Source organism: Oncorhynchus masou, chromosome 18, assembly GCF_036934945.1.
Source record: "Oncorhynchus masou masou isolate Uvic2021 chromosome 18, UVic_Omas_1.1, whole genome shotgun sequence".
NCBI classification, from domain to species: domain Eukaryota; kingdom Metazoa; phylum Chordata; class Actinopteri; order Salmoniformes; family Salmonidae; genus Oncorhynchus; species Oncorhynchus masou.
This window is the reverse complement of record NC_088229.1, coordinates 52839191-52856628: the sequence shown is the minus strand read 5'-3', so window position 1 is coordinate 52856628 and position 17438 is coordinate 52839191. Positions and strand designations below refer to the sequence as shown.

At 42.2% G+C, this 17438-nt stretch overlaps 1 protein-coding gene across 1 annotated transcript in view; it reads left to right on the top strand.

Annotated features, from left to right (window-relative positions):
- The first annotated feature begins 9905 nt into the window (after window positions 1-9905).
- The window catches only part of LOC135504794 (rho GTPase-activating protein 23-like), a 67792-nt gene continuing 60259 nt past the window's right edge, over window positions 9906-17438 (top strand). The window contains 1 exon segment of the mRNA XM_064923658.1: window positions 9906-10331. Within this exon segment, the coding sequence (XP_064779730.1) occupies window positions 10323-10331 (9 nt within the window). The 5' untranslated portion in view covers window positions 9906-10322.

The window sequence follows — 17438 nt, the reverse complement described above, 5'->3', positions numbered from 1 at the left end:
AGAGAATAAGAGGAGCAGGTTTTTGGGCATGGTAGAATATATTCAGGGCATAATGCGCAGACAGGGGTATGGTGGGGTGCGGGTACAGCGGAGGTAAGCCCAGGCACTGGGTGATGATGAGAGAGGTTGTATCTCTGGACATGCTGGTTGTAATGGGTGAGGTCACCGCATGTGTGGGAGGTGGGACAAAGGAGGTATCAGGGGTATGAAGAGTGGAACTAGGGGCTCCATTGTGAACTAAAACAATGATAACTAACCTGAACAACAGTATACAAGGCATATTGACATTTGAGAGAGACATACAGCGAGGCATACAGTAATCACAGGTGTTGAATTGGGAAAGCTAGCTAAAACAGTAGGTGAGACAACAACAGCTAATCAGCTAGCACAACAACAGCAGGTAAAATGGCGTTGACTAGGCAACGGGGCCGACAGATAAAACATAAACAAGCAGAATGGAGTACCGTGATTAATGGACAGTCCAGCGTGCATCAGCTATGTAGCCAAGTGATCAGTGTCCAGGGGGCAGGGAAGCTGGATTGGTGAGTGTTATCCAGGTTAAAAAAACTAACAATGACTAAATAGCTTGTAGCTAGTTAGCTGGTTAGCTTCTGGAGGTTCTTGAGTGTGTTCTAAAAATTAAAAATAATAGCGATTCCGTATCACATTGGATGAGGCAGGTTACCGGAAGGTATAAACAAATTAAAAATCGAAAAGAGATAGAGAGTAAATATGGGTCCAGTGAGTGTTTGGGATGCGGCGATTCAGACGGTTAGCAGGCCTGTGCTAACAAGCTAACAGTTAGTAGGCCGGGGCTAAACAAGGTAGCAGTTAGCGGACCGGGGCTAAACAAGCTGGCAGTTAGCATGCCGAAATAGCAAGCAAGGAGATGGCAAGGGCTAGAGAGTTAGCCTTTGGGGGACGTCGCGATGGGGTGAGTCTGTTTATTCCTCTTCATGCGGTGATATTGATAGACCAGTCGTGGGTCCGGGTATTGTATCCCAGGAGTATGCTACGGTGGTAGGTATTGTAGCCCAGGAGTCTGCTACGTCGGTAGCACAGGGGCTCTGGCCAGGCTAGCTTCAAGCTAAGTGGGTTGAAACGCTAGCCAGGGGTTGCGGTTTAGCTAGATAGCTAGTTGTGAAGATCCAGCTGAAAGATGTTCCGTTTGCGGTGGGAATCCGGGGATAAAAAATAAATAGGTCCGTTATGCTCTGGTTAGAGTCGCGTTGTTCGAACTGGCGAGAGCTTTCCGAGCTAAAGGTTAGCTGATGACCGGTTAGCTGAAGACCACTAGCATAGCTGGTAGTTAGCTGGCTAGCTTCAGTTGAGGGGTTCCGAAGTAAATATAAATACTTAGGAAAAAAAGCTACATTGGGTGAGGCGGGTTGCAGGAGAGTATTTGGAAGCTGAGGTTTAGCAAAGGATATGCGAAGAAAAATATGTAAAAACGAAAAAAGACGATATATACAAGGGACACGACTCGACACGTCTTACTGCTACGCCATCTTGGGAATTAGTGTGACACCCTTTTTATATTTTTAGACTTGTTGATTTGGAACTTTAAGATATAGTTCAAATAAAGACTACTGTGTGTGTAGCCGATATGAAATGGCTACCTAGTTAGAGGTGCACACTAGTAGCGTTCAACTGGTGATGTCACCCACTCTGAGACCTTGATGTAGTTGTGTCCCTTGCTCTGCCAAGGGCTGTGGCTTTCGTGGAGCGCTAGATAACGATGCTTCGTGGGTGACGATTGTCGTTGTGTTCAGAGGGTCCATGGGTCAAGCCCAGGTTGCAATTTATATTCCAAATAAATCAATTAATTGACTGGTCTAGTATCTTTAAAAATAAAATAAAAACTTTGAGAGTCCATACAGAGGGAATATTCATAAAGACTGTACACATCACAATTTTCATTAAAAGGTGTTAGTTAGCCTCTCGGGTGGCGCAGTGGTTAAGGGCGCTGTACTGCAGCACCAGCTGTGCCACCAGAGGCTCTGGGTTCGCGCCCAGGCTCTGTCACAACCGGCCGGGGCGACGCACAAATGGCCTAGCGTCGTCCGGGTTAGGGAGGGCTTGGCCGGTAGGGATATCCTTGTCTCATCGCGCACCAGCGACTCCTGTGGCAGGCCGGGCGCAGTGCATGCTAACCAAGGTTACCAGGTGCACATTGTTTCCTCCGACACATTGGTGCGGCTGGCTTCCGGGTTGGATGTGCACTGTGTTAAGAAGCAGTGCAGTTTGGTTGGGTTGTGTATCGGAGGACGCATGGCTTTCAACCTTTGCCTCTTCTGAGCCCGTACGGGAGTTGTAGCAATGAGAAGAGATAGTAGCTACTAAAACAATTGGATACCACAAAATTGGGGAGAAAAAGGGGTGAAATTAAAAATAAATAAAAAAGGTGTTAGTGAGACAGAAAAGGCTTGATGAACAAAACTGGGAATCTGGGAATCTGTTCCATGAATCAAATCAATTCATATAACCTATCCATTGATTTAAAAAAAATGGATATAACTTATTCACTTATTAATGATTTCTCTCCTATGTGAGTCATCATATGCTTGGACAGATCTTCCTTGTATTTGATGGTCTTCCCACAAACGGAGCAGGTTTAGGGTTTCTCCACGTGGCAGAGTCAGACATGGGCCTACAGTTTACAGGTGGAGTTGTAGCGTTTTCTGCAGAAGCGCCATTTGCTGGGTCTTTTCCTGGTAAGAATCACATGCATTTGCAGGTCAGCTTTCAAAGTAAACATTTCCATTGGGATCCAATGGGCTACTGTCAAGTTCTACTGGTTCTCTGCTTAAGGCTGAGCTGTGGTTGGAGGCATTGTTTTGATTATCTGGTGGGTCACAATGCCAAAAGGTTTGAAATCCACTGGTTTAGAGTCAATCTCTCCATTATCCACAGTCTGGGTTTGGGGAAGTCAAGGACTGAAGTGGGTCCTCCTCATCACATTCACTTTTCACACAAGGAAGAGTGAATATGGAGTCCTTGGTGTCAAAGAACCCTTGAAGCTGCTCTTCCTCGTGACGTGTCCGGAGTTCCTCCTGTCCCTGTGTGGGCTCTTGGTCCTCCTGCCCCATACTGGAGCTCCACTCCTTCTCACAGTTCTGCTCAGGGGAAACCTCATCTTCAGAGACAGGGAACTGCAGGGAGTCTGGGGGGTGGAGAAAAGGAGGAGGTTATGTATTCTATGCAGCCTTTACATGCCTCAGTGTGTATTCCATTTAAAAACGCTTTTCGTGATACACTTTTTAATCAACGACGGTAAACAATTTCTTAATAAGGATACTGTGAGATTTAGGTTGTTTATCGACTTACCCAGAGTCAGACGAAATCATCATGGAATACCATTTCTATGTCTCTCCATGCAGTTTGGAGATTATTGAAGTTAGCATATTGTTAGTTTAGCGCAATTGCTGGGAGTCTCCTGGTACAGTAGCAGGGCTCGTCTCAAAAGCGGGGAATAGACCTTTAACTACTCCAAAATTGGGTGATAGGTAATTTATAGTCTTACCAAGCTATACACAGAAATCAATATTTTATACTTTTTAAAATTTCACTGATAATCATAAGAAAATAGATTCTATCCACTTCCTCATTCTTTCCGCGTTATCAGCTAGAGATAATGTATAGAGATCACAACGTTCTATCTATCTCAATAGTGCTGCCCATGCGCTCACATTCACCACAATGAGATAGATACAATATTGCGATCTATATACATCTCTATGCAATTCAACAATTGTAACGATTGTAATTTAGCAGTGGTGGAAAAAGTTCACAATTATCGTACTTGAGTAAAAGTAAAGATACCCGAGTGAAAATGACTCAAGTAAAAGTGAGTCACCCAGTGAAATACTACTTGAGTAAAAGTCTAATAGTATCCAGTTTTAAATGTACTTGTGGTGGAAAAATTACTCAATTGTTATACTTGAACAAAACTACAAAGTACAAGTAAATGCTATACATCAAATTCCTTATAAACCAGACAGCACAATAGAGAAAGGTCACAATGTACTAGTCCAGGTTAGGTGCAATTTTTATTTTGGCCAGCAGTGTGTGCGCAAAGTTTTAGACTGATTCAATGAACCATTGCATTTCTGTTCAAAATGTTCTATCAAGACTGACAAATATGTGCCTATTCGGTTTATTAATACATTTTTAAGTTCATAACTGTGCACTCTCCTCAAACAATAGCATGGTATTATTTTACTGTAATAGCTACTGTAAATTGAAATCTAGATTAACAAGAATTTAAGCTTTCTGCCCATATCAGATATGTCTATGCCCTGGGAAATGTTCTTGTTACTTACAACCTCATGCTAATCACATCAGCCTACTTTGCTCCACCGTCCCGCAGGTGGGACACAGATCCTGTAGAGGTTTTTAACCACTAGGCTACCTGTGCCCCATGTTCTCACAATGTTATTTTTATTACCTCCAAATAACCTATAATTTCCATTCTCAGACCGTTAATAAAACCTACCAGGAAAATGTTCAGGGAACCATAGTGAAGCGTTCTCAGAACACCCCAAAAACTTTCCACAACTTCCAAGGAAACAAATGTGCTAGCTGGGTAGCTAGCAACTCTTCTCCCACCCATTTCCTCCCCAAAATGTCCAAACTACACCTACTAAAATTGCTGCAGTTCCTTTGGAGATATCCATAAAAGTTAAAACGACAATTGCAGAATACCAGGAAGAAATCTGCTGTTTCAAACGCACAAATGCACACACAAAGACTGCTGGATTTGGTTTTCAAAAGTTGCATAGATTGGTGACTACCAGTGTTACCAACAATTTTTCAGTGAGAATCGCCATTGGCTCCTTGATTTGTCGCTAGAAGTCACTAGATGACGTTTTGCCATTGCAGCGGCGAAGTCACAGTACTAATTTGCCTTGCTGTGGCACAACTGCGGTCCCTGGAGTAGCATTTTCGCCAGCTCTGCCACTGCACACCACCTCCCCTTGTCCTTCTCTGCCTGTGTGTGCACTGTTGCTCTGACTTCCATTGCACAGACAGGCTTCTCCTGTGAAAAGCAATCCTCTGTGTTTTAGGCAGCCTGAAAAGTAGCTGAATTTGTCGCTAGCCTCTTTTACCAATACAAGTCACTGGATGGGCCTGAAAACTCGCTAAATATAGTAACAAAGTTGCTAAATTGACAACACTGGTGACTTCTTCTTTCTATTTGACTTTCATTTTACATTGTAGCCGAAGAAAATAAGAAATGTGGAAACAATTGCGCTTGTATGAAACGAGACTATCATTGTCCACTAGTGCGTCATAAAGCAACATCAGAAGCAGCAAAAAATGTTGTGTTCAAAACCACTGGGAACTGGTGTAGCATTCAAAACCACTGGGAACTGGTGTAGCATTCAAAACAACTGGGAACTCGTAACTGGAATCTCGGAAATCTCTGACTTCCGACTTGTTCAAAACATCTGGGAACTCTGAAGAATATTCCAACACAGGAACTTGGGCCTCTTTCTAGAGCTCCGCATTTCCGACCGGAAGATCACTGATATCATGATTTGATCTAATATTTTTCAGAGTTTCCAGTTGTTTTGAACGTGGCGATGGAAACAAGAAGCAAAGCATCACTAGCCACCTAATCATGATGATGCAAAATGCATCATATGAAGTGACACGGAAGTGTTACTTTGCTTCTTGAAAGTCCAATATTTACACTACATTACCAAAAGTATGTGAACATCTGCTCATCGAACATCTCATTCTAAACTCATGGGCATTTATATGGAGTTGGTCCCCCATTTGCTGCTATAACAGCCTCCACTCTTCTGGGAAGGCTTTCCACTAGCTGTTGGAATATTGCTGCCGAGACTCACTTCAATTCAGCCACAAAACCATTAATGAGGTCGGGCACTGATGTTGGGCGATTAGGCCTGGCTCGCAGTCAGTGTTCCAATTCATCCCAAAGGTGTTCGATAGGGTTGAGGCCAAGGGCTCTGTGCAGGCCAGTCAAGTTCTTCCACACCTATCTCGACAAACCATTTCTGTATGGACCTCGATTTGTGCACAGGGGAATTATCATGCTGAAACAGGAAAGGGCCTTCCTAAAACTGTTGCCATAAAGTTGGAAGCACAGAATCATGCAGAATGTCATTGTATGCTGTAGCGATAAGATTTCTCTTCCCTGGAACTAAGGGGCCTTGCCCGAACCATGAAAAACAGCCCCAGACCATAATTCCTCCTCCACCAAACTTTACGGTTGGCACTATGCATTGGGGCAGATTGCGTTCCCCTTGCATCCGCCAAACCCAGATTCATCACTCCAGAGAACTCGATTCCACTGAAATAGACAAATCCACTCATTTGAACGGATGTCCATATACCTTTGGTGATGTATCAAATCAAATCAAAAATCTAATTGTATTCGTCACATGCGCGGAATACAGACCTTGTGGACCTGACCGTGTAATGCTTACTTACAAGCCCTCAGAGTTGTAAAAAAAAGTAAGAAGAATTTTCTTAATAAACAAAAAATAAATAGTAACACAATAAAATAAGATAATGGCGGTAATATGTACATGTACAGTGCATTCGGAAAGTACCCCTTGACTTTTTCCACATTTTGTTACGTTACAGCCTTATTCTAAAATGGATTTAATATTTTTTTTTCCCCCTCTTCAAGCTACCCACAATACCCCTAAAAACAGGTTTTTAGGTGGGCTTAAAACAGGTGGGGCTCTGATTCATCAACGAAAACATGCATATATCTTGCGTGCGGCAATTTGATAAATACCAGTCATTTGTTGCGCACGCAAATCCTTAAATCTCCACGTACCCCAGAATTTTGTATGAGGCACCTGTGGCCTCATTTATAAACGTTGTGTATGTACAAAATATATCATGTGTGCACCAGTTTTCCATTAAACGTTGTAATTTTGCAATCGAAAATAATAAAAAATATGAATATATTTGCTATTATTTGTTACATTTTCCATGATCGTTGTAGCATAAATTCCTCCCCACTGGGGTGCACATATGTCAGTTCAACGTCTAGTTTTGATTTACATTTGGTTGAGTTGTCAACTAACGTGAATTCAACGTATATTCAGCAACAACAAAATTCACAATGTCATATTATTTAGGTTAAAAGTTGGGTGAAGATAGACGAAATGCCCTTATGTTGATGACTTTTGGCAAATCCCAATAGTTTCCCACGTTGATTCAACGTCATTACATATATTTTGTGGGTTGAAATGACGTTGAAACAACCCAGTGCCCAGTGGATCTATTTTTCTGACTGTGATGGTTTCATACTCTCGAAGTAGCCTATACAACCGATTAGAATAGGCGACCATTCGTTAAATCACTCATTTAATTGGACCTACTTCACAGTAATAACTATTTTGATCTGTCGGTTAAAAAAATGCCTGCAGTACAATGGTAGAACAGACAGTTCACCTTTTCCATTTCAAATATCTCGAGTAGACAATGTTTCAGAATTCACTGGCAATGCAGCATATTAGATTGGGGGAAAGCCCATGCAAAAATACATTCTACCAAAACGATTGATCAAATGTACAATTACCTTTTATTTTAGGATTAGTAGCCTAATTCCATCAACTCCAAATAATACAGTAAATAAGGGAGTTGTTGTCACCATATAAGGTGAAACAATGTGCGGACACGAGTTATAATGCTCGTTCACAATATGAACAGGTTTAGGACCGGTCTGATTTGTAACGGAAACAAGCACATGCATGGCATACGCAAAGTTTATACATCTCAATATTTGCATATGTACGCATTCTTTTCAGATATGGTGTACACGGTTATTTAGTGTGAAATTTACGCAGCGTTTATAAACGAGGCTCCTAATCTCAACCTATTTTTAAACAATTGAGAAATGAGGTTTTCTGGTCATGCACGTCGATTTTGTTACCCCCCCATCCACTGTTTCGGACGCAAACAGATTTCTTTCTCCCATCCAATTTGCCAGGGTCAGATTACAGTAGTGTCAATGGAGTAAACTGCACACAAGATGGCGCCATTTACCACTTTATAATGACCAAATCTGCGAAGAATAAGAATACCAACTAACTAACTATTAAATCTACAAAATGTGCATTTGATCAGCGGATGCATAATCTTAGTCAAGCTTAATCAGTGTGGTATAATGACAACAGGATATTGAATGAAACAAATAATTTACTGTAAAGCCAAACATCTAAAAATATGTAACAGGTTTACATAATCTCATACAAAATGTGCACTCATGCCTCGTGAGTTTAGTACAGCTGCATTACCCCCATCATAACCCAACATATGAAATTGTAAACAAACTATGTATAGTTTAAATGTGGTTAAAAAGTCCATGTCTTTCTCATTCCAGACTGCAGCTTTAAAATGAGGGTGAACATGATTTGCAGTGCGCCCAGTTCCTGTCCCTGTTGTTGAAGACTGGGAGTTTCCCCACATACAGCTTGAAGGAAACACCGGAGGATGTCCTTTTCCTGATTCCTAAACCATGGAGTGTGTGTGTTTGTGTTGTGTTGTGTTGTGTGTGTGTGTGTGTGTGTGTGTGTGTGTGTGTGTGTGTGTGTGTGTGTGTGTGTGTGTGTGTGTGTGTGTGTGTGTGTGTGTGTGTGTGTGTGTGTGTGTGTGTGTGTGTGTGTAATTCTCTCCAATACCTGCTGTTAGGAATGTTACAATGTATTTCCTTAATATGTTATTACACATGAGCTAGCCCACAATTTTTCAACCACGGTGACAAACAAGATACAAACACACATCTGCATATCAATAGCCCTATGTTCACAATTTAAACTCACATTGTGAATTAAGACTGCAACTTAAAAGATCCCCTGCTTTCAAGGCAGAAGACATGTCAGCCAAAAGTGCTATAATAGAGCCCCACAGTGGAGGTGTCATAATACCCATAAAACCTAGCAGTCAAACAGGGAAATGGTTCCAATATTTTTTCCACCAATAATTTTTCCCATTGGGGATTTTGGAAACACTTCAAATAAGGGCTGTGTTTAGTTTAGGCTTACCCTGGCGGGACATTTTGATAACCATGTGAATCTCTCTTTGGCTCTATTTACTCTCAGATTCAAAAATAATAATTAGCATCAAAGTAGACAATGTGCAAAACCACAAATCTCTGCAGGCTCCTGCACGTCATCTCTCGCTGACACGTTTGCTAATAGGTATTGTGTCAAATTAAAACCTGCACAAGACAGTTCACAGAATTGTCCATTTAAAGAAATGTTTCCAATTTCTTCATTACTACATTTAGCTAACAGTAGATAGTTCATCCAGATTATTACCTTTGTCTCGATTCAGCAGTCTCGTCCAGATCATCATGTAAGTCTTTGTAATTCTTTATGATAGTCACATTTGCAGTTAATTAGCATTCCATATATAGTGGGTAAAACAGGCCAATACATTGATAAAAGTCACCTTGTCCTAGAGAGATTTACATGGTTATCAAAATGTCACGCCAGGGCAAGCCGACACGAAACACAGCCCTTATTTGAAAGTTTTCTCAAATCCCCTATGGGAAAATGAACGTTGGAAAAATGATTGGAACCATTTCCCAGTTTGACCGCTAGGTTTTATGGGTATTATGACTCATACTGTGGTACTCTATAGGGACACCGGGCTGCTGTCAATGGAGAAGGATGAAGCAACCAGTCTGCCTACGGAGGAATGAGCCTGACAGCTGGTAGGTAGAATCCTACTACACAACTCTACTAGGTCACATGGTTGCCTCCTTTACTATCCCTCTGATCCTCTTTCGCTCTCTCCAGCTCTAATTCTGTGTGTGTGTACAGTCATTGGTGTACAGTGAGGGAGAGAGGAAGGGGGAGGGGAGAAATGGGAAGGAGGAGGAGCGGCTGAGTTGAGAGAGAGGAGAGGCACAGGGGGATCGGTCTGTGAGCCCAGCTCAACGACAGAGCGAGAGGTTGAAAAGAGTGTGTAGAAAAAAATAGTCAAGGTCCTTATTCTCTGTCGGGCGTGGAGAAAAGAGACAAGGAATATACACACATTCCTTTTGAGAGAGAGTGAAGGAAGGAGTGATAGAAGAGAGAAGCGGACTAGATAGATCTACTACATCGAAGAACGAGCTATTCAGTGGACGTTGGCGGCTTTGCTGTCACAGGAAAGGGAGGAGGGGAGAGGGGAACAAGGGATCATGCTGGTCACGGCGGGACGGTGGAGTGTGTGTGCGAGGGTGTATCGTGGAGTCTGCTTCGTGCTGGAGGAGTGTGTTTGAGGAAGAGAATTCCGGCGATTCAGTGCCATGCTATGGACTAGGAGCCAGCTGGAGTCTTGCTGAAGACATGGCCCAGGTAAAGAGAGGGATGTCACACACACACACACAGTACTCACAGAAATAAATACCTGCATGCGGTTTACACACAAAGTACAGCTTGGATGCAAATGCCCACATTTATCTCCACACATCAATACATACACTCATTATGTCACACACACACCAGCTCTATCATCAATATTCATATTAGTTCCCACGATAGCCTCTGGGCACTCAGTCACAGAGCAACAGTGTGTGTGTGTGTGTGTGTGTGTGCATGTTTGGAGTATAATATTTAGCTGGTAAGAGAGCCACACACAGTGTGAGAGAAATACATTGAAGTGGAACAGCGTGCATTCTGGGCTTGAATGTATGCGGGAGAGGCATCATTCTAGTTGGAGAAAGAGAGTAGCTGTGTATTTTTAGAAAAACTGCTGAAGCAAGACTTTGTATTCATAGCACGTGTGTATGTGTCTGTGTGAGAGAGGGGGAGCACTTTATTCTTAGTAGTCAAAGAAGTTTGTGTGAAAGAGAGACAGTGTACTTTCTTAGAGATAGAGAGACAGTGTGTGCGTGTGTGTGTGTGTGTCTGTGTGTGTGCGCATGTGTGTGTGTGTGTGTGTGTGTGTGTGTGTGTGTGTGTGTGTGTGTGTGTGTGTGTGTGTGTGTGTGTGTGTGTGTGTTCAATGTGTGTGGCAGTGGAGCCTGGTGGAGAAATGGGAAGGATGGGCTCATTGTTTCTCCCTCCACCAGCTTCCACTGGTGGATGCGTGTGTGTGTGTTTGTGTGCGTGTCTGTCTGTTTGTGTGTGGGAGGGGTGGATAATTGTGTCATAGTGTAAAGGAATATTCTGTGCGACTTAATGGAGAAACCATGTACTCAGGGAGTGAGATGCATTGTCTTTCGAAGCCACATTGTAACAGAGGCATGGTCTCCAGGATGTCCTGTTCTTGGCTGGGCTTTGGACGGCTGAATGCTTTTACTATGATGAACATGTTTGCTCAATACAATACAGTAAATTATATCGTACTCTACTCTAGTGTGCTGTACTGCACTGAACTCTAGTCTACTGTGCTATGCTGTATTTTATTGTACTGAACTGTATTCTACTTTTTTTTCCTAAGACCACTTTAATGTCTGTTTGACCAAAAATCAAAAGCCTTTGCTTATTCCTAATTGTTAGGATGGAAATATGTAAAACATTTACATTTGCCATAATTTTAAAAAACGACTGTACTCTACCGTTTCAACGTTTGGGGTCACTTAGAAATTGAAATTTCTTCGTCCATTAAAATAACATCAAATTGATCTAAATACAGTGTAGACATTGTTGATGTTGTAAATGACTATTGTTGCTGGAAACGGCTGATTTCTTTTATGGAATATCTACATAGGCATACATACAGTGCCTTGCGAAAGTATTTGGCCCCCTTGAACTTTGCGACCTTTTGCCACATTTCAGGCTTCAAACATAAAGATATAAAACTGTATTTTTTTTGTGAAGAATCAACAACAAGTGGGACACAATCATGAAGTGGAACGACATTTCTTGGATATTTCAAACTTTTTAACAAATCAAAAACTGAAAAATTGGGCGTGCAAAATTATTCAGCCCCCTTAAGTTAATACTTTGTAGCGCCACCTTTTGCTGCGATTACAGCTGTAAGTCGCTTGGGGTATGTCTCTATCAGTTTTGCACATCGAGAGACTGAATTTTTTTCCCATTCCTCCTTGCAAAACAGCTCGAGCTCAGTGAGGTTGGATGGAGAGCATTTGTGAACAGCAGTTTTCAGTTCTTTCCACAGATTCTCGATTGGATTCAGGTCTGGACTTTGACTTGGCCATTCTAACACCTGGATATGTTTATTTTTGAACCATTCCATTGTAGATTTTGCTTTATGTTTTGGATCATTGTCCTGTTGGAAGACAAATCTCCGTCCCAGTCTCAGGTTTTTTGCAGACTCCATCAGGTTTTCTTCCAGAATGGTCCTGTATTTAGCTCCATCCATCTTCCCATCAATTTTAACCATCTTCCTTGTCCCTGCTGAAGAAAAGCAGGCCCAAATCATGATGCTGCCACCACCATGTTTGACAGTGGGTATGGTGTGTTCAGGGTGATGAGCTGTGATGCTTTTACGCCAAACATAACGTTTAGCATTGTTGCCAAAAAGTTCAATTTTGGTTTCATCTGACCAGAGCACCTTCTTCCACATGTTTGGCGTGTCTCCCAGGTGGCTAGTGGCAAACATTCAACAACACTTTTTATGGATATCTTTAAGAAATGGCTTTCTTCTTGCCACTCTTCCATAAAGGCAAGATTTGTGCAATATACAACTGATTGTTGTCCATTGGACAGAGTCTCCCACCTCAGCTGTAGATCTCTGCAGTTCATCCAGAGTGATCATGGGCCTCTTGGCTGCATCTCTGATCAGTCTTCTCCTTGTATGAGCTGAAAGTTTAGAGGGACGGCCAGGTCTTGGTAGATTTGCAGTGGTCTGATACTCCTTCCATTTCAATATTATCGCTTGCACAGTGCTCCTTGGGATGTTTAAAGCTTGGGAAATCTTTTTGTATCCAAATCTGGCTTTAAACTTCTTCACAACAGTATCTCGGACCTGCCTGGTGTGTTCCTTGTTCTTCATGATGCTCTCTGCGCTTTTAATGGACCTCTGAGACTATCACAGTGCAGGTGCATTTATACGGAGACTTGATTACACACAGGTGGATTGTATTTATCATCATTAGTCATTTAGGTCAACATTGGATCATTCAGAGATCCTCACTGAACTTCTGGAGAGAGTTTGCTGCACTGAAAGTAAAGGGGCTGAATAATTTTGCATGCCCAATTTTTCAGTTTTTGATTTGTTAAAAAAGTTTGAAATATCCAATAAATGTCGTTCCACTTCATGATTGTGTCCCACTTGTTGTTGATTCTTCACAAAAAAATACAGTTTTATATCTTTATGTTTGAAGCTTGAAATGTGGCAAAAGGTCGCAAAGTTCAAGGGGGGCAAATACTTTCGCAAGGCACTGTATATATATATATATATATATATAGCCAGACTCTTAGCTTTCATTTGACACCACATTTGATGTGTTCCTATGTTAGTGGCCTTTTACTTGGAAATGCCCTTTTCACAATCCAACCCATTGTAAACATATTGTTCAGTATTCAACAGTATGCCACTGCCAGCATACAATAAATCCCAAGCTCTTTTGTGCTTGTAACACGCATACGCACACATTTACTCAACATGTCTTATGTTATTATCAAGGCATAAAATGCAGAATTATGGGAAGGAATATTGTTCTATCAAAGGAAGGCTTTGCTGTTTCTAAAACGATATATTGCTTAATTTCCTGTTACAAAAGGAACAGGTTACGAGCAAACTCATACGGTGTGACAACCAACCCCATACTGTGTGACAACCAACCCCTTACTGTGTGACAACCAACCCCATACGGTGTGACAACCAACCCCATACGGTGTGACAACCAACCCCATACTGTGTGACAACCAACCCCTTACTGTGTGACAACCAACCCCATACGGTGTGACAACCAACCCCATACTGTGTGACAACCAACCCCATACGGTGTGACAACCAACCCCATACGGTGTGACAACCAACCACATACGGTGTGACAACCAACCCCATACGGTGTGACAACCAACCCCATACGGTGTGACAACCAACCCCATACTGTGTGACAACCAACCCCTTACTGTGTGACAACCAACCCCGCGATCGGGCTGGTTGTCACAAGTGGACAGAGTGTGTTTGGTGGCTTATACTCTATTTTGAAATATGATATGAGGATTAAAAAAGGGCCCCCATTTCAACCCAAGACCTTGGTCTTTATCCCAATAATGTCTTGTAAGATATACTGGCGCTGAGTAATACACACAAGAGTTAAAAAGTGTGACAACCTGGTCTCCCCTACATAGCCTACTAACAAAAAAAGAAAGGAAGACAGAAACGAACAAACAAACAAAAATACAGACTAACAAGCACAAATGAGAGCTGTATATTTACGGTACTTTATTTGTTGTAAATTCAAATCTGCATTTGGAGAGTTCCTCCACTACCATTATCCATGTGTGTGTGAGAGAGAGAGGTTTTTATTTTTTTTGTCTTTGTTATTATAGTTTATTTTTTCTTTGTATTATTTTATTATTATTATTATAGTTTTTTTTATTATCATCATTGACACATCACTCTTTGTGTGTGTGTGTGTGCGCGCTCGTGCGTGAGTGTATGGGTGAGTGAGTGAGAGAGAGAAAGAGAGAGAGAGAGCACGTGTCTGTGTGTATGCGTGTCTGTCCGTCCGTGTGTGACTAAGTGCGTGTGTGTGTGTGTGGGTTACAGTGGCCCCATCCCCGGTCCACTCAGTCTAAAAGCCTTATGCCTCCTCTCGTCTGCTGTTATCTCCTCTCATATCCTCCTGCGCTGACCACTCATATGAACTAATGGGTTCTGTGGAGGAGTTTGACTGTTGTGCATCTCCAATACATGACCCCTTACTTACTTATCCGGTATAGTGAACCCAGCCTGGAGTTACTTTTTCGATGATAGGAGAAAGGTGGATGTGGATAGCTGAGGGTTGGGGACTGTGTGTGTGTGTGTGTGTGTGTACGTGCGCGTGAGAAAAAAACATGTATTGATGGTTTGTAAATCATTGACATAGCTACTTAGAAATGATATACATAAACATAAACTGCAACACAAATACATTGCAGGCAATTCCTACTTCCTCACTGCAATCTAAGGCCAGACAGTGGAAGGGAGTGTTATCAGTACTCAACAGAAGAGGAGAGAGGGGGAAGACAGGCAGAAAGGGGGAAGAGTCAGAGACGGAGAAAATGATGGACAGATCAAGAGTGTAGGACTGGACTGGAGGGAGGGAGGGAAGATAGGGACGATATTAGACAGTGACTGAACTGCAGAGAGAAAGAGGAGAAGGAAAGAAAGTGACAGACCAAGAGTGTGACTGAAATGGAATGAAGGGAGGGCTTGTTAGGGAGGAGGGGATGGAGGAATGAAAGTCACTGGATACATTTAGATTCTTGGTGCTTTAACGGTCTATAGAGATCTGGATAGTAGGTTAGAAATACCTGTCTCTTTCTCTAAGTAGAATGTCCAGTGTGTGTGTGTGTGTGTGTGTGTGTGTGTGTGTGTGTGTGTGTGTGTGTGTGTGTGTGTGTGTGTGTGTGTGTGTGTGGAATGTGTGTGTTATATGATGCCCCTCTCAAAGCAGATATCTCTCTCTCTCTCTCCTCTCTCACTGATGGAATGGGAATTATGTAATGAATGTAATATGAGTTATCTTCGTTATCCCTTTTGACTCTAGGTGAGTATGAGAAGGAATATCCCCTGACACACACACACACACAAATGTGCATCCACACTCTCTCTCAAATAGACACATGCACATATAGGCACTGGCAGGCAGACACACACACGCAAACATCCACACCCCCTTTTTTTTAAACGTCACTCCCTCTCAACCCGTGACTCTGTTTTTGGAGCTGGTGTTGTGTAAAAGCACCCTATTCAGTTAATTAAGTGCTCCTTAATCTTTTTTCCAATTCTGTCTTTCTGACTAGATGATATGAAATGTGTACAGTAGGTAGGTACTGTATTGAAAGAGATAAGATACATCCGCCTCATTTACCAAATATGTGTCCCAAATGGCACCCTATTCCCTAAATAGTGCACTACTTCTGACCAGAGCCCTGGAGGCCCTGGTCAGACGTGGTGCACCATGTAAGGAAAAGGGTGCCATTTGAGACATGACCCGATTAACTCAGTCCCGGTCTAAACTGAGTTTGACCTGGTGTTGTTTTCGGGCGCGATGCTGCTTGTTTACAGCGTTGGGGGATTATGACATCAAGGTCACGGCTCCCTTGGGGGTTGTGACATCATCAGAGTGCTGTGGCCCGCAGCAGTTGATGTTGACGTTATGGAGTAGCATCTGTTTTGTGTCATGAGTGTGATTAGGAGTTTGGGTGAGGGTATTTGTGAATGTCCGATTGCGGGCAAGTAATTCTGAATATGTGACCGGTAATATGTTTGTGTCCGACCAGAGTTGACGTACTCAGGCAAAACGCAAGTTTAGCTTAAAAAAAAAACAGTTAGAAAAAACAACAACATATTGTATCGCAGCGCCTCTCCTCTTTCTTAAAATCCATTTTTATTTAACTAGGCACGTCGGTTAAGAACAAGTTCTTATTCACACTATTTTAACTGTACTGTTTATAACAAATAATCATGTATATATATGAATGGCGTGTAAATAGCATTTTTGTGGTCTGTTGGTGTCTTTCATGTAGCTTAATATAATTCTTACACGTGTTTTATTTTGAATGCAATGTAATGTCTTATGTTGTTCTTGTTTATAACTGTTCTATACTTTGTCATGTATTTCTATGTTTTATGTGGACCCCGTGTGTGCAGTCGCTAATGGGGATCCTAATAAACGAAACACTGCCTGCGCGAATGTTGTGTGCGTAGTGTGTTTGACTGTCCGTCTATTCGTCTGTCCATCCATCTATCCATCCGTGTGTCCATTAGTGTCTCCATGTGTGTGTGTGTGTGTGTCCTGTCTAGCTCTCCAGTACATTTAACTTCATCAGCGCTATAAATATCTCTCGTGCGTGGTTGTGAATGTAACGTGAGTGTGGATGTATATGTGCGCGTATTTGCCTGGCATGTGTGTGTATACCGTGTATGTTTTTGTGGTGTGTATATACTGTGTGTGTGTGTGTGTGTGTGTGTGTGTGTGTGTGTGTGTGTGTGTGTGTGTGTGTGTGTGTGTGTGTGTGTGTGTGTGTGTGTGTGTGTGTGTGTGTGTGTGTGTGTGTGTGTGTGTGTACTGTGTATGTGTTTGTGTGTATACTGTGTGTGTGTGTGTCCACCAGATAATGGGCTCTCTTCCAGAGTGTGTGCCTCCCTGAGGGTCCTCTCCGTCTGTTTTTGAATAGAGAACAACAAACAGCATGGTCAATGAGTGTACTACACCTAGGGGCAGTCTCCTTATTTCATGCTCCATTTTGAAAGCTGCAATATGTCACTTTTTGGGGCGACCCGACCAAATTCACATCGAAATATACTTTATAGATCTGTCGTTTTCATTGAAAGCA